Source organism: Stylophora pistillata, chromosome 7, assembly GCF_964205215.1.
Source record: "Stylophora pistillata chromosome 7, jaStyPist1.2, whole genome shotgun sequence".
Lineage (NCBI taxonomy): Eukaryota > Metazoa > Cnidaria > Anthozoa > Scleractinia > Pocilloporidae > Stylophora > Stylophora pistillata.
Genome location: NC_142525.1, coordinates 33,726,624 through 33,752,606, shown reverse-complemented (window position 1 = coordinate 33,752,606; position 25,983 = coordinate 33,726,624). Strand labels below are relative to the sequence as shown.

The 25,983-nt window shown below is 37.1% G+C and overlaps 4 protein-coding genes and 1 pseudogene across 5 annotated transcripts; 3 read left to right on the top strand and 2 right to left on the bottom strand.

Annotated features, from left to right (window-relative positions):
• Positions 1-1,031: 1,031 nt before the first annotated feature.
• On the top strand, positions 1,032-2,552 carry LOC148727534 (uncharacterized; annotated as a pseudogene). The gene is made up of 2 exons (XR_015989208.1): positions 1,032-1,828; positions 2,089-2,552. The product of XR_015989208.1 is annotated as an uncharacterized LOC148727534 (transcript).
• Positions 2,553-4,781: 2,229 nt separating this feature from the next.
• On the top strand, positions 4,782-9,016 carry LOC111344645 (uncharacterized). Its single transcript, XM_088727233.1, has 4 exons — positions 4,782-4,901; positions 6,592-7,381; positions 7,831-8,154; positions 8,698-9,016. The coding sequence occupies exons 1-4, from the start codon at positions 4,896-4,898 to the stop codon at positions 8,904-8,906; spliced, it is 1,329 nt and encodes a 442-aa protein (XP_088583359.1). The 5' UTR covers positions 4,782-4,895; the 3' UTR covers positions 8,907-9,016.
• Positions 9,017-11,425: 2,409 nt separating this feature from the next.
• LOC111344640 (electron transfer flavoprotein subunit beta) lies at positions 11,426-15,955 on the bottom strand. Its single transcript, XM_022951884.2, has 8 exons — positions 15,856-15,955; positions 15,695-15,781; positions 14,116-14,187; positions 13,831-13,989; positions 13,537-13,599; positions 13,028-13,146; positions 12,613-12,652; positions 11,426-11,768 (listed from the first exon to the last, which is right to left on the bottom strand). Exons 1-8 carry the CDS (start codon positions 15,910-15,912, stop codon positions 11,598-11,600), a joined length of 768 nt encoding a protein of 255 aa, XP_022807619.1. The 5' UTR covers positions 15,913-15,955; the 3' UTR covers positions 11,426-11,597.
• Positions 15,956-15,964: 9 nt separating this feature from the next.
• LOC111344641 (dynein regulatory complex protein 12) lies at positions 15,965-19,184 on the top strand. The gene is made up of 6 exons (XM_022951885.2): positions 15,965-16,124; positions 16,211-16,285; positions 16,772-16,891; positions 17,477-17,569; positions 18,212-18,342; positions 18,654-19,184. Exons 1-6 carry the CDS (start codon positions 16,073-16,075, stop codon positions 18,780-18,782), a joined length of 600 nt encoding a protein of 199 aa, XP_022807620.1. The 5' UTR covers positions 15,965-16,072; the 3' UTR covers positions 18,783-19,184.
• A 218-nt stretch (positions 19,185-19,402) lies between these two features.
• Positions 19,403-25,593, bottom strand: LOC111344639 (intraflagellar transport protein 46 homolog). Its single transcript, XM_022951883.2, has 14 exons — positions 25,438-25,593; positions 24,777-24,894; positions 24,283-24,353; positions 23,456-23,649; positions 23,087-23,161; positions 22,721-22,814; positions 22,314-22,395; positions 22,150-22,202; positions 21,383-21,450; positions 21,109-21,153; positions 20,863-20,929; positions 20,663-20,723; positions 20,387-20,472; positions 19,403-19,766 (listed from the first exon to the last, which is right to left on the bottom strand). Exons 1-14 carry the CDS (start codon positions 25,465-25,467, stop codon positions 19,623-19,625), a joined length of 1,188 nt encoding a protein of 395 aa, XP_022807618.2. The 5' UTR covers positions 25,468-25,593; the 3' UTR covers positions 19,403-19,622.
• Between the last annotated feature and the right edge of the window lie 390 nt (positions 25,594-25,983).

Sequence of the window (25,983 nt, the reverse complement as noted above, 5' to 3'; positions counted from 1 at the left end):
TGAAATGATGAACCCGGCGTTTCTTGTAATGTTGCATCGTCTGATATGGTCAGCTATTCCTCTAGATCTCCATTACGTAGAGAACCTCGCGGTTCGAAGTTTTAGACTTAGGCTACGAAAATCTCAGTATGTTTACTCTTTTCATAACAGACCGCGCAAGAAATCTTTTACAATTCTTGTTTTCTCGGAAATTAAACCGAAAGTAAATACTCCGCTCAAATTTTGATGTAAATATTTCCGGATTTCATCTCACCAAATTCCCCCTGAACTACAGTCCAACCGGCTTGATTAGGAAATCTGCAAACAAAAAAGAACTCAAACTCAATTTTTTGGTTTCTAGCAAGACTTATCTGTTCGTTCTAGATTGCAACAATTTCGGAAAAAGCTGAAGAGCCAAACCTGGCATCTCATACAACATTTGCGATATCGCGCCATATCCATCTGAACCGAACTCAAACCGGCCACACAACGCACAATTAACCAAATTGAGAGTCGAAGAGACGCTCATTCTGTTAATTTTGCAATTGTAGAACGTCTATTACACTCCCTAGCATACAAGTTGGGATAACAAGAAAAAAGGGGGCTCAAAGGGCTTGTATAGTCCTTCCGCCATGGTTTACGTCTAACCGTCACCACGCCAAAGGACAAAAATTTGCTGTTCGTAACGTGACGCCGTCGTAGCAATATATGTTCTTGCAAGCCCAAAAAGAAAGTGATTCCTAATTGTCACTAAGTTAATTTAGGGCAAGACAATGAGCTTATAGAAGAGTACTTAGCTTAGAACTTGGGATCGCATGGTTCATGCGAAGTCGAAGTGCTTTTTTTTCAAGGGCGAAATCTGTACCGACCTGTACTTGAAGCCGAATAGGCCGTGCAGCCTTCATGTCTATATATTACTTTTGAGGATTGATACAAACATAAAACTGATATAGATCTCTCCCATCCACACGGTCAAGTATTTTTTTATAATTGTATTTTCAACATGTTGCTTGAGTAGGATCTTCATAAGTAGCCGAACTGCGTTTTAAAATAGGCTTTTACTCCAGAATAGTTATAACCAGCAGACTCAAAACACTTATGTGGATAACACGGGAAAAGAAGAGCAAGAGGCAAAGGAGAGAGAGAAAACACGGCTGGCAAACGAACGAAAGCAACGCGAAAAAGAAGAGAGGGAACGTACAGAAAAACAACAGCAACAGGAGGAAAAGAGGCGACGAGAAGAATTCAGGCGACAGCAACAAAAGGAAAAAGAGGAAGAAGAAAAGAGGACGAACAAAAAAGTTTGGAATTGGAGGCCGAACTTTGCCGACGTCGGTAGCAGTTGGACAATTACAAATTTGGTGACAATATTAAACTGGATAGTTTCCTAGGATTGGAAATTGATGATGTACACAGCTCAGGAACGGTGTGTTTGGCCCCGCAGAGTCAGGGAAGAGTTGCTTCACTGAACACAGTTGAGCGGACAATGAGGCAAACTAACAAGGGGACCGTTCCGGATCAGTCCAAAGGAGAGGAGGGGACTAGTATACTCCAGGACTACCTGCCAGAGTTGTTTTTTCATTTGGTTGACACTCGGGGTTTCTTCCGTTACAACTCTGAGGAGGTTGTCGAGTTTCAAAATATTCTGATCGGGAAATTTCAGCCTGGTGCATGATAACATCATTCGCCCTAACGAAGGCCAAGTGAGTGAAAAAGATATGCATCGATGCCCAGAATTTGGACAGAGACTGCATGGGTCCATCATTGTTGTGAAAGCCAACGACCCAAGATTGAAGGAAGGGGCTTTAAGAGACTACTGGAAAAATTCAAAATGTCCTTTTTAAAAATGGTATTGCAATACTTTTTCTTGACTTGCAAAACTAAAACTTCTTTCTGAATTTAATCACCAAGCTCACCAGTTACCATCTCTCCTTAACTATCTACTCGTACAATACTATTTTTGGGTATCCATCATCTACACGCTAAGGCTCTCCTATTAAGTGTAAGCCGCAATGAAATATTGTAATTCCCAAGGAAACATTCCTTGATGTTGAAGGAAAAACTCAAATGTAACTGACCTTTAAGTTATTTGTTTTTCACTTTAAATAGGTATCGTACCCATCAGTGTAATTACTCACAGCGACGAACTTCAAAATGAGGAAGAAAGGAATGAGGCCTTCGAGGATGCATATAAAGCTACCAGAAGCTCGCCGAGTCTAACATTCTTCATGTCGAACTACACCAAAAACAACAAGGAGCGGAACCCAAATATAGAGCGAATGACATTTGACATCTTGGAGAGAGCTCTGATTACCGTAGAAAATGAAATACTGTGAACCAAATGAAGCATCAAGAGAGAAACAAAAGGGAAGATGAGATGATGAAGGCACTGGAGGGCGTTACATACAGTCACGTTACATACAGTCACGTTACATACAGTCACGTTACATACAGTCAGTGGAACAGTGGCACCTGACTCTCCCGACGGTAAGAGAACATTTACATTCTTTTGTGCTCTCCTTTTGCCTAGCGTTGGAGAACGCAAATCATGCAGGCGGCAGAGTATCAATTAAGATTCACTGCTTTTTCTACCATATGTTTACAAAACTTTTGTCTAAATCATCTTTTGACCCCTAAGGGGAGGGAGGTTGGGTTGAAGTTGACAGGATCCAGATTCAATAACTGTTGCGACACTGAAATCGGTGGACTTGTAAAATTGTAGAGTTCAAAGAACGGTTCCTCGTTAGTTATAGTACAAAGAAAACCTAAGTCGGTGTTTTTGTCTTAGAAACGTAAAAATAGGAAACTCTCAGGGGTTACTTTATATGCTATCTTCTATTCTTTTGGAAATTTCAAAATCAAGCGGTTCTCATCGAGCCCAGACCTTTTTAAAGCCAAACAAGATTTTTAGAAAGTTCTATCTTCCTTTAACCTGCAGCTTCAGTGGAGGTATTCCTACGTTTTCTCCAGAAGGAATACAGATGGTGTACAACTAACATTGTGAGGATATCTAACCATTTTGTCAAAGATGATATCACAAGCCAAAGATTGCTGGCAAAGTGATGGAGTCACGCCCAACACCACTTTTCCAGTGGTACGAGCGCAATGATCGAGAAAGAGCTAAGGGAACGAGAGATGTTACCTTGAACAAGTTGGTCTTCACAGGCAACCCAAGATAATAACAAACTGCTCAAAACTATTTGTTTGTATACTTAACAATTATTCTTTGAAATAGAGGCGAATAGTGGCTAAATATTTACCGATCCGCGAAGCGGCGAGGTAAATATTCCTGAAAGTCACTATTCACCGAGATTGAAAATAATATTTGTTTTATTATATACACACGAAGTGATCTCCACAAAATTAAAAGGAAGCCATTTAAAGGCAATTTCTGCTTCTGAAACTTATGCGAAACGCGAGTTTACGCCCGCTATTTTGCTTTTCACATTATCCACTCGCTCGGAGGTGTACATTGTTGAGTAGTCCGAGATAGCAAACCAATCAGATTGCTTGAAACGCCAAGATCACTGAGTGTGTATATACTGAAAATATATATAATTAATATGTGTATCTGCATGTGCAGGGAAACACCTACTTTAAGGAGGCACAAACTTACCCGAAGAGAGTCAAGGATTCTCAAGAATGGAGAATATTAACACGTAACTAGTCTTTTTGTTAAACAGACTCCCATGATTATGACTTTTGCTTAAGTTGTGAAGAACTTAGTCGCTCCCTTCTGATGGTAGTGAAGTGCCTTGGCCGAAACATCTAAGCCTTAAGCGAGATTTGTACTCCTTGTACTCCTTAGCCGTGGATATTTTAAAACCTTTCTGTTTCATTGAATGTTAGATCGTATTCAAATTATTAATGGAGTATCAAATTCAACAGCAGATGTAATCTTAGGCAATGTATAATAAATTCACACCAAAGTGACCGGCAGACATTTAAGCGGCGTTGTTTATCAACAAAATGTTATTGGGCGCCATTTCAAAATTTTCCGGCCTCGTCAACCGAAAAATGAGTGTTAACACCTAGACCGTACAAAAGGCAAGAATAATCCTGAACAACTTCATCGCCCAAGTTTACTGCGTTGATTTGTTGATGCATCACTATAATCCTTGATCTTCTAGTTTCCTGACAACATCATCTACCGAACTATTTTAATTCCAGCCTCCCTGACGGGTGGCTTTTCGACACTCTAATCTCTGAGCAAAACTTTTTCTCAGTTTAGTGACCCTCTCATTCCCCAGCACCTCCCTTCCCCAAACTATCCTTTGCTGCTTTAGAATGACCGGCCACTCACAACAGATTTACAGCCAAAGTTTCTACCAGTGCTGAAAAAAAATTACCACAAGATAAGTACTAACTGCGATAGTTTTCGTTAATTTCCTCCTGAGTCTTGATGACAGTTTCTCTCGATTTCATATACTTCAACTGATAAAGTGCTCTTCTTCGACAAATTGGGTTAAAAGTTCTTCCATTCTCCTTTTGTGAAAAATCTTTTTCTCTTGCACTAATTTTTCCCCGCAAAAACAACTTCCTGTAATTCCGAGAAAGCGTTATATTCTGATCCTTGAGCTTTATGAAACGCCGAAAACATCACGCAACGCAGAAATGGGGATACAAACACATCGTTGACACATAACATTGTAATTTGTAAAGGAAGATATTTGCTTTCTGTGAGGTCAATAAATTTAGTGGATAATTGTATAAGAGCAAAATTTCTATCTTGCTTCAGAACACACGGCCTTTCAACACAGGATCTAATATCATTACAGAATCACGTGATTGCTAAATGAAGCTCCATTCTCGTAAATCCTGACAGCACATCGCTAATTGCTATCAACAAAAAGCCTGTAACTTTTGCCGGGAGGATATTCGCTTTTAAGGAGACCAAGCCAGGGTATTTCTCCAAAATGGGGGTAAGTATTTACTCACTAAGATATGGTTCATCATGTCCGCAGATTTTACTAGCTTATTCCTTGTTTGGGCTTATGTTTACATTCTCGGAGGGACCCTGTGTGCGACTGAAATATTGAATCCCTCATTCGAATATTACATCGCCAGATATGGTTAGCTACTCCTCTAGATCTCTATTACTTGCAGAATCTCTCGACTGGAAGTCTTAAACTTGGGCTACGAAAATGTTATCATAATTCTTTTTATAACAGACCACGCGAGAAATACTTTAAAATTCTTGTTTTCTCGGAAACTGAAAGTAAATACTCCGCTCGTGTTGATGTAAATACTTTCAAATTTCATCTCTGTCAACAAACTTTTATCAACGCTTGATTGGGAAAACTGAACACAAAAGACAGCTCAAATTCGATTCATTTTGGTCGCTTGCAAGAAGTAGGTGCGTTCTACTGAACTTTCGGTAATTTCCGAGAGGATCGGCACCTCGTGCACCTTTGCAACACCGCGTCAAGTGCATTTGTACTGAGCTTCAAAGCGGCGACACACCACACAATTAACCAAGTCGACAGTCGGAAAGACGCTTACTCCATTAACTTTACAACTGTAAAACGTCTATTACACTCAATTTCATACATGTTGGGGTTACAAGCAAGAAATGAAGGCTCCATAGGCTTGTATGTTCCTTCCGCCATTATTTATTACTTGTGATGTCACCTTGCCAACGGACTAAACTTTGCTGTCGTTTTCCTTAACAAGACGCTAGCTGTCGTGTCGTTGTATTATATATTAGTATAATTTCAGTGCTGAGCAAAGAGTTTCCAGCAATCTGATTGGTCGAGCGTTTCCTTATATGACGCTATATAAACCGCTCCACTCGGTGTATATAAAATGTTAAAATAAAATGTGTATAAATGTTACTAAAATGTTATGATTTTAGAAATTTCTCTGTTGTTCAGCTCTGAAATTATGCTAAAACAATTATTCGCCTCAGGTTCGGTGAATATTGTCGAATAATCCCCTCGACTTCGTCTCGGGGATTATTCGACGATATTCGCCTCGCCTTCAGCGAATAATTGTTAAATATCTATGTTATTGCAAGCCCAATAGGAAAGTGTAGCTTGTTTTTTAGAGGGTCTAAATGGGGTCATGGCTTTTACGGCTAATGGTTAAGTTTTGGCCATTGTTTTTATAGTTAATTGTTTTTATGGTTAACTTTTTTTACAACTATCGGTTAAAATTTGTTAATTTTTACCCTTTTCGGCTAAATTTTTTGCCCGTTTTACGACTATTGGCTAACCTCATTGAGACCCTCCACTTACGTTTCATAGTTGAGTTTGATTTTAAGGATGTAGCCTGGACGGATTCATAATTGTTACTAAGCTAACTGAGGGATAGAGATTGCGCTTATAACAGAATACATAGCTCAGGACTTCAAATCGAGAGATCAGAGTCGATTCTTTTTTCGAAGATGAAACTCTGTACTGGAAACCGGCTGTGATAGATTTTTGTCATGCAGGGCCCACACGTTTATAATTATGCAACTTTTCAATGAGTATTGATGTAAACCTAAACCCGATATAAATATCTCCGGTCTACAAGGACAAGTATTGTTTTGTAATGGTATTTACATCATGTTATTTGGGTAGGATCATTATAGATAGGATGATTACGTTTTAAAATACGCTTTTCCACCAGAATAGTTCTAGCCAGGAGACTCACTACACATATGTGGATAACACGGAAAAAGAAAGGCGAGAGGCACTGGAAAGAGAGGCAACAAGGCTGGAGAATGAACGGAAGCGCCGTGAAAAAGAAGAGAGGGAGCGTTTAGAAAAAGAACAGCAACAGGAGGAAGAGGGGCGACGAGAAGAACTTAGGCGACAGCTGCAAAAGGAAAAAGAAGAAGAAGAAAAGAGAAGAAAAGAGGACGAACAAAAAAGTTTGCAATTGGAGGCCGAACTTTGCCGACGTCGGTATGAGTTGAAAGATTACAAATTTGGTGACAAGATTAAACTGGATAGTTTCCTGGGATTGGAAATTGATGACGTAACACAGCTTAGGATCGGTGTGTTTGGATCCGCGGGTTCGGGGAAGAGTTGTTTCATCAACACAGTTGAACGAACAGTGAGGGAAACAGCCAAAGGGACCGTGCCGGACCAGACCAAAGGAGAGGAGGGGACCATTATACTCCAGGACTACCTGCCAGAATTGTTCTTTCACTTGGTGGACACCCGGGGTTTCTTCAAATACGACTCTGATGATATTGTCGAATTTCAAAATGTTCTGAGTGGGAAAATTCAGCCTGGTGATATCATCTTCCGCCCTGAAAAAGGCCATCTCAACCAACAAGTGCTGCATCGATGCCCAGCATTTGGACAGAGACTACATGGTGCTATTATTGTTGTGAAAGCCAACGACCCGAGACTGAACAAAGGGGCTTTGAGGGACTACTGGAAGCCATTTCAAGATAACCTGCGTCAAAATGGTATTGATTTGATTTGATTTGTAACAACTTCAGTCTTTAATTGCTGATGACAAGTCGAACATCACCTGTCTTTATGTCATCACCGAGTTCGCAATTTACCATCTTTCCTGAACTATTTATTCACAAAGAGCCTTCGACATTTCTGATCCTTGCAATACTCTGGACGCATTTCACATATGAACCTAGTAGTAAAAGCCTATCTCAACGTAGATTGTCTTTAGCTCAGTGATAGAGCATCAGAGCACGAAATTTATTAGGTGCAAAGAAGAAAATATAGCCTTTCCTTTGAAGTATTTAATAGTGTTGAAGAAAATACATAAGCCGACCCCTCAACTCAGTGTTTTTGTGTCTTTAATAGATATTACGGCCATCACTTTAATTACTCACACAGCGACGAACTGTGAGTGCACTGTGTGAACTCTCAAACTCGTCGTTTTTGTGATCAATAGGTATTGCACCCATCACTGTAATTACTCACACCGACGAACTAAAAGGTCAGAAAGAGAAGGATGAGGCTCGGGAGGATGCATATAGAGCTACCAGAAGCTCGCCAAGTAATACATTCTTCATGTGGAACTACACCAAAGACAACAGTGCACGAAACCCGGAAATTGAGCGAATGACATTCGACATCTTACACTATGCTCTGATCACCGCGGAAAGAGCTGTGAAGCAAATGAAGCATCGAGAGAGAAACAAAAGGGAAGATGAGATGATGAAGGCACTGCAAAGCATTTCAGTCAGTGGACAAGTGGCACCTGACTCTCCCGACGGTAAGCGACAATTGAGTTTTCACCGACGCCTCCTTTCTGCCATCAAAGGTAGGACTTCGGCGAAAACCCTCCGCTTTTAAGGCATATATTATGTCTCTCGGTGCCTAGCGTCGAAAAGTGAAAATTGTGGGTGGCAAAGTGTCGATTCAATGCATACTCTTTCAACCAATTCTTGAATATTTTTGAAAGTGCCTACATATTGAAAAGAACACCGAAATTTTCTCCAAATTATTTTTTGACCCACAAGGAGAGGTTGGATTTAAAGTAGGCAGGACCGAGGTTTAATCACGGTTGTGACACTGATTTGGTGGACACGTAAATTTTCCAAGTTCACAAAACGGTTCCTAATTATTCATAGCACAAACACAAGCTTTGACAGTTCTCTTGGAAACGGCAAAATTGGGAAAATCTATGCGCATGATTTATTCACGTCCTTACATTTTCTTTAAACGTTAAGACTCAAGCGGCTCTCGCACAGCCCGGACCGTTTTAAGGCAAATCCGAAGATATTTAGCAATTTCCATTTTTCTTTTTCTCCTTCAGCTTCAGTGGAAGTGTTCCTGCGCTTTCTCCAGCAGGAATACGGTTGGAGCACAACGAACATTGTAAGGATATCGAACCAGTTAGTCAAAGATGACATAACAAGTGTCAGTTTGCTTGCAAAGTGTTGGAGTCATGTCCAAGACCACTTTCCAAGTGGCATGAGCAGAATGATTCAAAAAGAGCTGAGGAAGCGAGGGATGTTAGCTTGAACAAGTTGATCTTCACAGACCAAACTGCAGCAAACTGCTTTTAGAAGTATGTTCATTTAGAAGTATGTGCATATATATATATATATATATATATATATATATATATATATATATATATATATATATATATAAATGCCTTTCACAAGATAATGATAATTTGCAAGTTAAGTAGGCAAAAATGACCCAAACAGAATCGAGGATGCTCCTTAATGTGTAATAATATAATTTATAGAATAAGGCAACTCTAAAAGTGGATCTCTTACTAGTTAGATTATTCAAAAGATTATGGACAGATTATAATGTCTTGGTTTATTTTATTCCCATCACTTTATTACAACTCTTTACTGGCTGTTAAAGAGCTTATCCACGGGAATATTGAGGAACCAGCCTTCATGTTGAGGAGGGCATGGAGTCAAGGGTTCTTTAGTACTAAGAGGACAGGCTTAAAATTACAAAATTAGAGAAATGTTTATTTCACAACCATCAACTGGTTTTCCCACTGCAAGAATTTAGTTAGATTTTAATCACTTTATGATGTATATTTGAAAGCATCATTCTCTTTAATTTTGATTTATTATTAACATAATTATGTAAACCCAATCAGTACCATATGGGTGAGTAAAACAGAAAATGAATCATGATAACTGTAATTATAATCTTTTTTGGCGTTCTTGTGTCAAATAAAATTTAAGTTTTCATATATTAACTTAAATTCATAATTCAGACATTTGCTTGATTATACCTCTTTACAAGGAAGGAAAAGCAAATGCCATTTATGAACTGTCAAATGGTATATGTGCAAAAAAGTAAACAAAATAAATTTGAAAAAGTGCTTATATATGGCATATATCTTGACTGAGACAAATCCCTGGATGGCACATGCAAGGATATAAATAAGGATTTGTAGGAAACCAAAGCAAATAAGTTACATCACAGTATCACAGTGCACTAAAATACAACACAACGCATTACAACACAGTACAGTTATGATATGAATTATTTATATAAAGTATAGCCGTTAACATTTGTTTATTGGTACACAGGAAGAAAAGTACTTGCTTGATTGTTACACGAGTGCAGTTTATCTTGAACCACACTCTAAGCGATTCCCCCTTTGACGAGAGCCTAGTTGTATATCAAATTTTTGACGTTGAGTAGCTTCAGTGACTTACCTCCTCTTCTTCTTATACTTTCGTTTCTGTGCACTTTAACATGCTATTTCTCATTGTTGCTGACTCTTTTCAGTTTATTCCTCGGGCTCCTTTCTCTTCAGTCTCACACTTCTCTTCGTTACATTTCAGTCTTTTTACTTTGTTTTTTTCCAGTCCTCTTTCGCTTCCATCTTCCCCATGGTCCTGCCTATTTTTCGAGTCCATTCTCGCTCCCGAGTAAGGTAGGTCGTTCCGGTCTCGTTCAACGACTGTGACTTCTCTCTGCCTCTTTTCGCTCAAAGACAGTCACCACAAACTTGAACGAAAATCAGTTCATACAGTTGACATAGCTTTTGTTACAAATAATGTTGTTTTCGCAAGATGATTAGAAATCGTAAGTTACTGAGAAATGCTGTTTTCTTCCACAACTTTATCTGTATTATCTTTCGCCGAAAACGCGGGTTGCAAATCGTAGGGTATGCGCGAGGGAATCAATTTTTGGCGCCCGTACCAATTTCCCGCGAAAAATTTCTGAGGAAGAAACTTTCTCTAAAAACGGAACTCAAATAAGGAAAAGGAAAACTCAAGCTTCTTCCAAAGCAAACTTATTCAGATAAACGTATCGTGCTGATTTACCATTCTGTTTTGAGCTTTACGGAAAAACTTGAACGCTTTTAGAAACACCGAAACTTACTGACTTGTGGTTGTATGTAACTCGTATAAGACAACTTGGTTCTGACAGCCGGAGTGTTTGCTCACAACGGCTTCACATCAACTAGCCCATGTGAAGCTTTCCTTGTTGTGCCTTACTTTGTGCTTGTGGTAAGTTGTAATGGGACACTGCGCTGGAGTATGACCATTTCACGAAGCTGCTCCTTTGTTAACTGGCACAACTGGATAGGATTTTCTAGTAACACATGCTTACATGCATGCGTATTACCTTCTCATTCCCCTTTTAGATATGTAATGCCAAGATTTTTGCCTGCAAGATGCCTGCAATACAGTTGTTAATGCTTCGTGTTGACAAGTATGGGGGAGCTCTGCTCTAAATAAGTTTCTAGTACACACATCGAACATACTCCTACATGTATCATAACTTTTGCTTTAGGTTTTCAAATTGTACTTGTTCCCTTCTCATGGTAGCAAGTGTTCTAGCCAAAACATCTCAGCTTTATGACCATCTGAGCATTTAGATGCCAGAAAAGAATGAAGATTTCTGAAACAAAACTTGTACTCATTTGCAGAGGGTATCAATACTTTACTTTGCTGTTGAATGTTACATCACATTCTATTACATCACCTGATAACAGATTCAACAGCAAATGTAAACTAAAGCAATGTACCATAAACTAACGCCAAAAAGACCAGTAGAGACTTAAAGTGGTGCCATTTAATAACAAAATACTATTGCCATTTCAAAATTTTCCAGCCATGTCCACTAAAACATGTGTGTTCTAACAACTGGACTGGACAAAAAGCAAGATCATCTTGAACAAGATCATCGTCCAAATTTACAGCGTTGATTTGTTGAGTTCATTGATCAGCAGAATCCTTGATCTTTAAGTTTTCCGACAAGATCATCTACTGTTTCTACTTTAATTCCAGCCTCCCTGACAGGTGGGTCTTCCACACTTAATGTCTCCACTCTGGGTGAGACATCTACACCCAAGTCACTTGGTGATTTCTTGTCAATCTTCTTCTTTTTGGCTTTCTGTGAGATGAAAATACGTAAGAAACATATGAGACACTTATCATGGCTCCCTTCTCTATGTATTCTTCATGGGATGCTTTGTGATAAAGTTTATTATTTAACCAAACTCAAAGTAATCACAAAAACCAATCAGAGAAAAGGAAAAGGTCAAAAGGAGCCAAATGTAATGCAAAAATACTCAACATAAAATATGGGGAAAAAATGTGTTTTAACTGTAGGGGAACATGAGCAATCCGTAGCATAGCTGTCAAGGTGTTACATACATACATGCAAACTGTCATGTGTACTTGCAAAATAGTAATTACGAATGCTAATAGAGACGATATATTTAAGACTTCTGTTGTCATTTTTTCTAAAAAGTAAAGTTGCTTGTTTGGAAACTACACAATCATACTGCAATTGGTTTCATTTTCAAATCTGACTGGTTAATAGGGTGATGTACATGTATGCTTTTAGACCAAAGCAATCCATAACTACTTTTGACATTTTAAATTGCTCCAAAGTCAAACAGTATATATATGTATATCTGCCATGAACAAATGGAAAAATTATGTTTCTTTTTGCAGATAAACTTTCCTGAATGGTGTATGAACCAGTTTCACATGGCCTAAGGAGACTTGGTTAGCTGTGCATCCCCCCCCCCCCCTCACCCCCTAAATCATGAAAATGACTGAAATTCAAAGCCTTTCAAACCATGTTTCAAAGTATTGCAATGTTAATGAACATGTAATTCTTTGGGTGGTTTCTATTCATATTTTTTCACTTTTTACTTTACGCACCACTCTTGAACAAGAAAGGACAATTTTACAAACTTTATAGTACAAAATAGTTTAATATTACAAACCATGATATTTGGAAGAGTTGCATAGCGAGGTTCATTTAGCCTAAAGAGGTAAAAGAGATAACAATTACATACATATCAACAACATGGTATTCTGGACACTGAACACTGCTGACAAACCTGGTAAATAATATAAGAAATGAGAAGCCATCATCTGTGCTTACATTCCAAGTAGATCAGCTTTTCCACCTTTCTGAAATTTCTAGAGAACAAACATGATCTGAAAACTGCCTTCCTCCAACTTGTGGCTTAGTAAACCAGTTGCTGGTTTGGTCCAACTGGTTGCTGAAAGGGCTTAAAACCCCAATTTCTCATTCAGGATTTATATAATTCAGCATTTCAGTCAAAAGGATTAAGTTTTCACTTATCATAAAATACATTTAGTTTTATAATGGAACTTTTGTGTGCCAATAACTACCTCAGATCTGCTGTAACCACGCATGGCATCTTCACATCAATCATCTCTAATCCACCATCAATTTCACGTGTCACTGCCAGTTTGTCATCTTTCATTTCTAGTTTGGATGCAAATGTTGCCTGCAATGACCATCAGAGTATCATAAGCACACCCTCAACAACTATGCAACTTTTAATCTCTACATGTAGGTGTGACTAGCAAATAATTTCTCCCTAAAGCATCTCTACTGTATCAAACAGTACAGTCATGAGAATGAAATGATCCCCAACCAAAGAGATCCTTGATTCTCGAACAATTACTCCTCTGGGACCATAAAAAATGTATAGAGAAAAATATTGAGAATATGCCTAATGTTGCCTGGGTGAACCTGTTCCAAGAGAGGATGCATGTGGAAGACTGGCTAAGGCATCTGAACATTTTGAAAAGTGCAGTTAGAACCCATAGTACAATACTTCTGACATGGAAGATGGTAGCATTTATCTTGTATCAAGTTTTAAAGTATTCGTTACCTGAGGCCATGAAAGCAGTGCAGACAACATCTGTCCTGTCTGATTACAATCATCATCAATTGCCTATGGAAAAAAGTTAGAAATATATAATAAGCATATTAAATTTGTTCTCAAGTTGTAGTTATCCCTTACTAACATCATCAAATTTCAAGGATAGAGCAATTAACATTTCCCTCCCTCTAGGAACTGACTTTGCTACATGTATACCTCCATACAAGTGAGCTCTTAGCAAGACTGTGTTGTCCTTTCCTTTCAGATACATGTACCTTAAATTCCACATTCGGCACTCAATACCTGTTTTCCCAAGATGATCAGATTTGGATTCTCTTGTTCCGTGATCTTTGCAAAAATTTTGGCTACTGCAAGAGGCTGTAGGCCTTCATATTCTTTGTCATTTAACAATACATGGATACCACGATCAGCTCCCATGGCAAGGGCTGTGCGAAGAGTTTCCTTTAAAGTTCAAGTGAAATTGCACACGTTAGTTTGTACTTGAAAACAATTACAAAATATAACTCACTTAGCTTAAAGATAGTCTATTTTATATATTTCCATTCTGCACAGTAACTGAATCATTACCTCACTTTTAGCTGGTCCACAACTCACAGCCACAATTTCAGAAGCTATGCCTTTTTCTTTAAGTCTTACAGCCTAAAAATTGACATTAAACAAAACAAATAAGAGAGAGTACAATTATCATTTATGAAATACTTTCAAATGATATAGTGTCATTAGTTTTTACATGATACACTTAAGAAAATGTGTCTCTCCAAATTCTGAATTTTCCACCAATGAGCTGAAGTTTTAACCTTTTAAATCCCAAAACATATAACTCCTCCCCATGATATCCATAAATTGTACAGCAAACAGGCAATAAGAACACTCAAGCTTATCAGGCAGAGGTTGTAATTTCATTGATCTAACACCAAATTCTGTTATTTACTTACAAGGAAATCTGTAGCAACTCAAGGGCAGTATTAACAAACTGATCTAGTTAAAGGATTTAGGGTCAACTCAAGTAACAAAGGAAAGATCATCTAACCTAAACTAGCCAACAGTAACTTGTACCATAAATTAAGTGCATGACTATTTTGCTGTTTTCCTGTTTGTCTCTTCATTTATCCACCTTGAAATTTCCATCTAACCTTGTATATTTTTCTTGGGAAAAAAGAACTGATTCATGCTGACTGTTACTTCTAACTAACACCAATAAAAGTTATTTTAAAAACGTCAAGTATTAATTCTCACAGTGATGTATTTTAAAAATGCCAACTAAGGGACTGGTCATTATTTATCGGGAGAGGGGGGCTGGTGCAAATAGGGGGGGCCACCATTTTTTATGCATGGCTTAAAGGGGGGGGCATTAAAAAATATGCAAACATTTTGCCAGGAAAAAATGTTAAAAGCTGCATCTGGATGCCATCAACAAATACAGCCTATTAAAATAGCTTTATACATAACCACCATAACCTTGGAAAATATGGAACAAAAAAGGCAAAGCTGGAAGCAATTACAGAAAGTATCATCCAAGAACTTGCTAAACACATTGATCGAGAGAGAGGAGGATGGGAAGAGCAACAATCAGTCGTCTTCTGATTCACTCAGTAGTGAATCAGAAGACGACTCAGAGGAAGAACACTGTGTCCTTGCAGAGATTGGTGTTTCAAGCTCTGAAGAGGAAGAGGAGTCGACTGAAGAAGAAGAAATTATTGAGAGCACCGAGAACTTTAATGTCAATATGACAATTGTCTACACAGTCTGGGCGAAGAGCAACTCAAATCCAAATTTAAGGTAGCTTTAAATAGAATGTCTATCAGTTGGACATGGTGACTTGATAAATAGATACTTTTTGTTTCATGCATGCCCGAGGACAAGGGGGGGTCAGCAAAAATCATAATAAAGTAAAAGGGGGGGTCAGCAAAAATCAAGCATGGCATATTTTACATTGCACCAGCCCCCCCCCCCCCCCCCCCGATAAATAATGACCAGTTCCTAAAAGAGTAAAGGTCGCTGCATATTCTTCGCCAGAGAAAAATTATCCCAGCATCTTCGGGAAATTGAGAGAAAATTCGCGACAATGACAACACGAAATTCCGAAAATAAAAAGGCATAAAAAAGTAAAAAATTATATATATTTATTGATAAAAATAATTATCACCTCTTCAACTGCAATCTCATCGAAAGGGTTCATACTGTGTTTGACCCCATCAGTTACTACGCCAGTTTTGTCAGGCTTTACCCGTATCTACAAGAGTAAAAAGAAAATTCAAGACAGTTACTTTGGATAATTTCTCACGGTTTCAAATAAATTTTACCAACCTTTACGGCGTAATCTATGACACGTTTACAGCCGACTAAAACTCTAAGAGACGCCATCTTGGATATTGCGTGTGAAAAAGCAGTTTATTGTGCATGTTCCTTGAAAAAACCGCTGAACTGACATTGTGTGAAAACAAAACATAGGGTCCTAACAACCATACCTTTGACACTGGTTCAGTGTTTTTAGTTTCGACATCTTTCCCGACTGCGTTTCAAAATGCCACCGAAAAAGAAAAAGGGCAAGGGAAAGAAAAAAAAGAAGAAGGATGGTATGATGTTAAATGCTATTTTCTGGGAAATCCTAGGTCTAAAGTAGCAGGTTTGGAAACAATATTATTCTTTTCGAACTCCATAGAGAAGACCGAACTGACGATTGAGGACAAGTACAAGAGAACTATGGAAGAAATAGAATGTCTCAAGGATGAGCTCGGTAAGGGGGAAAACGTTAAGTGCGACATAGATCCTTCTATGAATACTGGATAATATAGATAGCTGGGTCTTCTTAGATAACTCTGAATTGTAATGACCACAAAAATTCAAAATTCAAATAATTTAAGTACTCTAAACAGTAATTAAGACAACAGTATAACATTTCATAGCGCGTTTGAAGGTTGAAGAATTGTTGAAATGACAGTTCATTCTGTTCTGTGAATCTCTGAAAGAATACACAGTATTACCTTCCATACTTTTTAAAATATTTTTCTTTACCAAGGTGTGTGTTAGATTTGATTTTCCGGTTACTTGTAAGTTAAATTTATTAAGCTCTGGGGTAACTTTTTTTCATTCTTACTTAACTCTTAATATTTCTGTAGGCAGGCCCTTTTTGTATTTGTAGAGTACTATTTGGCCACTTTATTGGTAACAGTGCTATATGAGAAAAATAAAAATGATTATTATCATTACTATTATTATTCAGCTGCAAGATCTGAAATTGCACGAAGGTCCAAGAACACTGCAGATCGTATGAAAGAAAGAATGAGAGAAGCAAAGGAGGAAGTTGAAACTGAGCAACAAAATAAATTGGACATTTCTTCAGGTAAATTGAGCTAAGAATGGCACAAAGATGTGGAAGCTTCAGAGAAAAGCTATCTGCTAATTAAAAACAAAGCTGATTGAAAGTAGATGAACTAACGACCGAGCATGCAGCAGACTTGAGCTCTGGGGATTATTCAGCACTAACTCTCTACTTGATCCTTTGAGCCTTGGGCTAGCTGTCTGTTGCTTAAACCTAAATACCTTGCAACAGTTAATCAGGCCTTTTTTATATTTATAAGGTCATAGTGGTAAGTGAAGCCTTTATTTCCTAACATCAAAATGTATATTCTCCTTACTGTTCTCTATATGTTTCTTATGATAATGACAAGGAGAAAATGTACATCAATCATGAGACAAGAACTTCTTGCAGATGATCATTTCCTTTCTTCTTATTACCTTAATGTTTCACTCAGGGGCAATATTTAGGGAGAAATTAGACAAGTGTATCTTAAGGATTAAAGGATTGTGGGGCCAGCTCAGAGAGGCATGGTGTGGTCCAAGAAATCTAGAATACTTGGTCATGATGACAATTGACACATAACAATACAAACTGTAATGTACCAGTAAATGAAAAACTATTTTTCAGACCTTACTCGTCAATACAAAACGATGCAGTCTGAGATGGCTCTTAGGATTCACATGCTGGAGCAGACCGTGAATAAGCTGAGGGAACAGTTGGGTGAGCTTTGATTTCAGCATGAATCTATTTTGAACAACAACCAGTCCAATAATTTTATGTTGGTGCTAACCATTGGTAGAGGATAGTACCCACTTAAACCTTGACATGTATCAGGGCTCGACACTAACGGTAGCCCACTAGCCACAGAGTAGTAGAAATTCAGTTTTGGCCAGTGGTTTTCAATTTCCACTAGCCAGTTTGGCTAGTAAACAGACTGAAATTGTCGTAAGTAAGCCACTTGGCTAGTAAGTTGAAAAGTCAGTGTCGAGCCCTGATGTATATTAAAAAAATAAGGCATTTTAAATTCCATGTACTCTCATATGCTTGAATTAAAAGAAATCCACAATCTGTTACCCTGAAGAAAAAAATTGGCATGGAACATTTGAATTTGAGAAATGTTCTCTAGATAAACTTGAAATGAGATGCCATTATTTTCCTGCATCCATTTGACTTCTTATTTCTTCGGGTAGAATTCATTCAAGTTGACTGACTTAGCAGAACTGATTTTCACAGCTGGGGTACTATTTTAATTTTTGCACTCTTTTATTTCAACTTCCAACTGCATGTTATCTGACATCAATGAGGCAGAAATTATAAATCTCTTAGATCATGTCCTAGTTGACGCGTACTTTAAAATTATAGCTTCTACAGAAGAAGAACTGAAGAAGACAAGGAAAGAGAGGGATGACATCAGGCGAGAAAAAGATGAAATCATTGCTGAACTCCAGTTTAAAATTGATCACATGGAATCTGCCTATGAAAGTGTGCTCCATGTATGTATTAGAGTAGAGGAATATCTATTCAGACAGAAATTAGACAGCAGTGTTGAGGAAGTCCTCAAAGACAAACAGGAATGAATGAAATTGTGGATCCGAAGTAAATAAGCCTGATTTCGTTCAACCTCTCATGTATGAATAAGGCATTACTAAAAAGCCACATGACAGCGGCTACACTGTAGACAAATTTTCGCTTCCCTTGTTTCCTGTCAGTGAAAGTAGTGGGTGTCTTAAAACAGTGCAAGAATGGCAATTTCAGTGAATGCTATTTGGTGTACTTATTTATTTAATTTATACATTCTTCTTAGGATGCTTTTGATAGAATGGCTATTAAAGTTGAAGATGCCAGAGCACGATGGGAGATGGAATCGTCAGAAATACAGGAGAAAAACAAACAGCTTCTTCTGGAATTTGGCTTGAATCCACTAGAAATTTAAATTATCACCTTCAGAAGATCTTTTCCCTTCTAGTTTAATTGGTTTTTAGTCTGTAGAATGTAAGCTTCATTTGTAGATAGTTGAAGAACTGGCAGATCAATTATCACAAGCTTTCTATATAGTTACATGAAGGTAACAATGAGACGACATTATGTACATGAACATTTTATTTACAGTACCTGTAGCCTATACAGTCACTTTCACCCAAAGTTTCTACATTGCACAACTTAATTGCATTAAATATAAACAAGGAAACAGTCGCATGAAAATTATAATGTTTGTGTGTTGAAACTGAATTATTGAAAATCTTAAATAATGTAGATGTACCTTACTGGCAGGAGTGAAAACAGAAATAAAACAAAACTTTTGCATCTTCACATAATAGTGAAAATGGCAGCAATAGTCAAAGATTCATTACTCACATTACTTCTCACAAACACAAGCCAAGAAAAAAAAGAGAGAGACCTCGTATCAATGTTTTTATTCAGGCCCTCCAAAAAAATACTGAGCTTAAAAGTTGGGTTTGTTCATCGAGTCTCAAATTTCTGCAGAGGGTCTAGAGCTCGTGTATCAGTCTTGAGTCTATGCTTAGAAACAAGGAGATTGAGTTTATGCAAATACTTAAATTAAATAATTTAGTCATAAAGAGTTTCTAAGTACAGACAGATTTACATTAAGTTCTATTTTGGGAAAAGCCTTGAGAGTAAAATGTAGAAATCAGGTACACTCAGTTCTTTTAAACACTTGCAAAAAAAGTTCATTCAAACTACTGTTGTAATAAAATGGCAAACTTGGCTTTGTACATGTATCTACAAGAAAGTGTACATGCAGTGTTATGTTCTAGTCATCAAAGCTCAAAGTCTGAGTATCTCCACCATTCAGAGTCAAGTGCTCTGCTGCAGCTGTCATTCCCCCAATGCCATCACCATTGTCCACTTTAAACTCATTTGCCATTTGGTTATCTTTGGCCAGTTGATGGAAATGCTGTTATGTGCATGAAAAAGACATAAAATTGATTGAAGGGTTGCAAGAAGGGAAAACAATTTCTGATAACTCTTATTGCCATCAACTGAAATAATTTTTCACCAACAGAAGATTTAATTTGAGGTGAAAATAGATAGAGATTAACTTGTCTTCCCCTGGCTAGTAGAGAAGATAATTTTTTCAAGGGTGTGGAAAAAGGAGCTATCAACACCCCAGCCACCTTCAGTCATTTTCACGCATATTATTTGATTGCAGGCACTATCCTCTATCCCCTGCTCCCACTTTATCTTGTAATCCTTTACACCCTAGTATCAGAATGCTTATTCTCCATACTGTTCTCTATATATTTCCTAAGGTGCTGACAAGGAGAATTTGTTTAACAATCAAGAGCTTCTTAAGTTGGTGATCATTTCCTTCATTCTCCTAACCTTATATGTGATTAAGGGGTGGTATTGTGTGGAGAAATTACAAGCAAATCTCGTGTAGGGGTGAAAGGGTTATTACACTGGTTTCCACATTTTTTTGGCCAACAAACCAAGATTCACCACGAGCAGACTTCTTGTTATATCAAAGCTGTTTAAAAAAATATTACCCATTCAACAATCTTTCTGATCACACACCTGAGAGTTCTTGAACTCTGAGAATAATGTAAAAAGAACATGCATGGCATGAATCCTGTTATTGTGCACTGGTATATCAAGGATTCCTGTTACCAAATAAGAAAAAGAAAATTCACACCTTATTATAATCAGAAAACAAAATTAAGAAAGAAAAATTCTAAATGCTGTGGAATTTACCTGATCGAGTAGACATAACAGTAACTACTATGTCTTCCCGGCTTTACATTGAACTTTTAGAAACTAATTTTCAGTTAGAGTAAAGATTGAACCACTTACCGCATATTAGATCAACATATTGATGCAACTCCACATCAAGATCAGCTGTTGGAAGCCCAACCTGTTGATGAAAGGACAGTTTAATTAAAATTGTATGTATAACAAGAAAGTGTTGAATCTCACTGAATATGACACAAATACAACAACTTTATGGATGTGTAACCACTGAATACCAGAAAAGTTGTTTATTTTAAGTCTACCTGATTCAGTAGGTCCTCAAATTCTGGTGGCCACTCTTGCATAAGAGAATCAATGTCAGGCATGTTCCTAAGTTAAGAACAGAATAAATGAGTGCACAAAGTTATCCCTAGACTGACCAAGGCATTAAGCTTGCCTTTCTAAACCAAATGCCTCTGTCAAATAATTACAGATAATTGTGAAAAGTTAATTACAGTCATCGATGATGGAAAACATTGTACTCAGTCACAACCAGTTTACCACCTTACCTTTGATAATGAACTGTTGGAGCTGGTTTTTGACGATGCAATTCCCTGTCAAAGAAGCATTCAAAATTGTTAAAATTAATCTCCTACTTTGAATCAACATCATCTTCTCATTTATATATTTTTTGGAGTGCGATGCTGCAAGGAGCCACACAAAATACAACCAAACAAACAAAATAAACATACAAGTAGCAGTAACACATGCACAGTCTGGAAAGTTATATCACAGCAGACACAGATGGAAAGGATCCTAAGAGACGAAAAAGGGTTAAGGTACCTGATACTATCAATCCAGTTATCAACAGCTTTAGGATTTTTTTCTGGATCTTCAATGCTGCGTACAGCCTGAAACAAACAAGGGATAAAAAATAATACTGTATCGTTATTTTAAAAAAATTTGATATTAATAGTAATGAACACTTGAGGTTTAGATTAGATTTGAGAGCTGAAATGTTAGGTCTACTTCCCCAATCTTATTTAAGAACATGTGCATATCACATTTTAAGTTTCTCACATAATTAGCAATTTGTTTATCATTTGCTATTCATTTTAATATTCTCAGTTCTTCCTTATTACTGCCTTTGAAATCTTTTTCTATCAAACAAAAATTCTGTATCATCCATCAAGCTGAAGGTATTCTTGCATTTGGCAAAAAATAAAAAGGACTCAAAATGTTACGACCAACACCTCCTCCTGTAAAAAAACTTAAGGTATGTAGATAGCAGTGTCTACATTCCCCATCTTAGCAGTAATTCTCTACTTCCTGCCATATAATCCTTGTGATTTTGATACGGAAAGCTTGGTATTGGATCAATTAATAATCCCCTTAGTGGCAATTTTTTATTATCCTTATCACTAATGTCTACTTGATATTGTATCAATATTATATGGAGAATTTCTGTCTTGGTCACTAGTGGGATTTAAAAGGGTTAAGTCCTTAGCTGTTATAGCCAAATGCAATAGAGTGCATTTTAATATAAAACATTGCAAAGTATTGCTGAGTCAAGCATGGATCTGGCATCATGCCACAGAACTTACACTTACCATGGCTTTTAGATTTGTCTGTTTGGAAATGGTTCTCAGTTGAAGATCCAGAACTGAAATTAAGAGAGCTGAGGATAAGAAGCTGGCAGTGCTAAAAATCATCATTAATTAATAGTTGTCATTTATTAATTAACACTATTAGGTTACTCAATAATGAATTATACCTGTTGGATCAGATTGATTGGCCATTGGTTCATCAAGGACCACCAATCCCAAAGTCTCTGGTTTACCATCTGGTCGTGTAACCTACAAAATAATATGAATTTAAGAGCATTAACAAGTTCTTGAGCAAAAAGAACTTATATTAAGTATTGCTTCTTTCTTTCACACAGGGGTAAACTCCATTGGAAAACTCTGATTCATGTACCTGTTTACAAACATTCCACTACTGATATTAAATTGTTTTAAACAATAAATTGCATTATATTATTAAAAATTTACACTTCATATAAAGATACATATATTTAATGTTAAAGTTCAACCAAGCAGTGTTATCCTAAACTCTTTTTATATAATTCCTTGAACTAGAGACATACATATATAGCAGTGATCACAATCCTGGTCTCCTAACCTTTAAGAATGCATCAATATCTCCAACAGCAGGAATAAAATCAGGATTGAACGGCTTCAATTTGTGCTCCAAATCAATTGATTGTGGAGTATACCTATAATAAAATCATGGAATTTTAAACACAATTAACAAATTATCTTACTTTAATTCTAACAATTTTTTTAATATTTCAGTATGATGATAGTAATAATAACAAATTAAAATAATATATAATAAAAATAATAATAATAATAATAATAAACAATAAAATATCTCCAGAAATAAGAAAAATTGATTCAGTACTCCTTTATCAACTCAAAAACTTAAATTTATGCACCATCTAAAAAATAGAGGTGAAATGGCATGGCAGCTGTCACCAGAACATACCGAGTGATGTACTGAAAAAGTTCCTTGATTTCTTGACTCACAGGAAGATGTTCATAATCAGCTGGGTCATAAGCTCTGAAAGGTTGAAAAAAAAGTGACTGTCATAACACTAACAATTATCACTAGTAGCAATATGTCTTTTATTACTAAGGGTAGATTTTTATTGGGTTACAACTAGTCTGATTTTCAGATCATCTTACAGACTAGTGTCATGTGTCCCCACTCACTCTGTTTTAGAGGAGAAAGACCAATTGGCTACAAAAGAATCAGAATAAAACAAGTATACCCAGAGAGTAACATTTTGCAGATTGAAAAAATTTATTTTTTGAAAACAGCTTTTCTGCTGAGCTATCCATTTTATTGTCATACCCCTCTGGTGCAGTTCCATGTGCATCTTCATCATCGTCATCTTCCTCTGAGCTGTCACTCTGTTCATCACCTTCATCATCATCATCATCATCGTTTTGTTGAGTAGGTATTTCCTGGCCAGTTGGTCTCCCAGGCCGTTCCTTAACCCCCTGTAAAGCCTCTTTTGGCCGGGAATATCCTCCTGCTGGAAGTTCCTGGAAAAAACATGCTTTTTGAATAACCACAATATATATATGTTGCAGGTAAAAATTAAATTCAGGTAAAAAAATTTTAACCTAGGTTGAATTTCAATTCTCTTTGTCTCCAAGCCCTAATTGTGAATAATTAGGGCTCGGAGACAAAAGAAATTGAAATTCAACCTAGGTTAAAAAATTTTTACCTGAATTTAATTTTTACCTGCAACATATACATTCCATTGCAAACAAAGAGATAGACGTCACTGACCAAGTGAAAAACCAAAATCAGTTAATTGTTTCAGGACTGCATTGTTCAATAGAATGTTATCAATTTATGGTCGATGAGAGGTCGAACAGACAGTTGTCAAACCATCGACTGCATTGTTACTTTTTCTCATTTGAATTTTTATAGAGCAGAAGAATGTTCAGGACTGTAAAAGCCACCTCTCTCCCCACCCAAAAAAAACAGACATTTTCCTGTCTCTATACAAACTATTCATCATTATAGGTCAGAATCATGGATGTTCACCGTAAAAATTGATTAATCATATTTATCTATCATTACAATTAACTTTATCAACACAATACCAAACAGCCTCTTTCAAATTATCCATATGTGAGGGTAATCACTTCACATGTCTTATTACCAACCTTCCTTTCAACTAAGTCATCATGGTCAAACTCATCATCACTTTGGTCAGTCATCGAGATGGATCCAATTCCTGTAAACAGAGTTACTGTCTTTAAGATAAACCTACTTTTAGCTCTAATACACAGATTTGAAAATAAAGGGAATTATTGAACTTTTTTGTCCAGAGCAAGGAATAGTAAAAACTGGAGTCCCAATGGACAGAGTTTGTATTCAGAAGTGTAGCTAATATTTGAATTCACACCACTATGGATAATCCCTATTGGAAAAGATGGCGTCTTTAAATGAGTGACTGTAAAAAGCCTTGGTGAAGTGTCTTTTGAAAATAAGCACTTTTTTCACCAACCATAGATTGTGTGTCACCCAGATTTTCTCAGATTGAGGATTACCAAATTCACTTTGATGCTCTGTTCTGCATGCTCTATTGCTTGATCTGCCTTCTCTTTGAGGGGCAATTTATACCAGAAAGCTTCAACTGATGCAATGATTTGCTCACCTCGATTGTATCCTCCTGGTTTCCCCCCTACAGGCCTAGGACTTGGAGTAAATGTGCTGGCTACTTCTTCGTCGTCGTTTACTTCAAGAGCTTCATCATACGGTTGATTCACGACAAGCTGCAAGTCATAAATACTTTCTTTAAAGACTGCATAATCATGTGTTAAACTAATGGTGTATTTGGTCTCTACATTTCTTTTTGGGTAACCTATAATTCTCTTATGTGTGTTTTTATCAGGGCTTGCGACATCAACATCACAGAACACCAGAATTAATAGTGCTTAACGCAGGTATTTTCAACTTAAAATGTGATTAGTTTGAGATAAAATCTAACAGACAAGGGCGAACAGTTTTCTCCATTAACTTCCAGAAAAAGGTAAACATTTCATCTCATTACGAGGAAAAATAAAGATTACAAGATCAATGTCCAAGATAAAATTATTCGGATAAAATTTATTGAGGATTCGTTCGTATCCAAGGACAACGTAATCTGATATCGACAAAGTAGTTCGTTTGGGATTAATTTGAAAGATTTCTAAATTTATATGAGCCTTACGTCAGCCAAAAGTAGTTACTTTAACATAGAAATAAGAAGACGTAAATTTGATTTTTGAAAACATAACTAGAGAAAGGTAAAAGCCGCAAAAATTTACTTAGTTTACCTTTCTTCGCTCGTCATCTGAGTCAGCCATGAACGAAACAGCCCACTAGGTTCCTTACTGCTTACATGACGTGTTTATCGGGAAAGATTCCTGCTTCCCAGACCTCCACGTAAACTGCAGTTACAAGTCAAATTAAAGCCTGCAGACTGAAGAACCCATAACTCTAACCCATGGACTAATAGTTATATGTAGCGGTCATCCTGAATCAAGCAGTCATTTTTCAAAGCCCAGAATTTGCTTCCCATTATCACTGTAATTTTGAATACAGCCGGCCGTGAACAACAAAACAAAATCACTAAAGCGTGTGTCATACGGGAGAAAATGTTTTCCGTATCTCTTTACAACTATGCGGTTTTTCATTGTATCCCGGGTGTAAACCAGTAAATTAAGACCGTAATAAAGATGAGAGATATTAATATCTTAGAAGAACTAATCAAGTCTAGAAGTCCATGAGTGTTCTAAAGTCTTGTGTTCTCTGTTGGCGTCCATCTTATGCAGTTGATTTGGTATTAAATCCTCCTGCCATCAATTCTCTCTTTTTCTTCT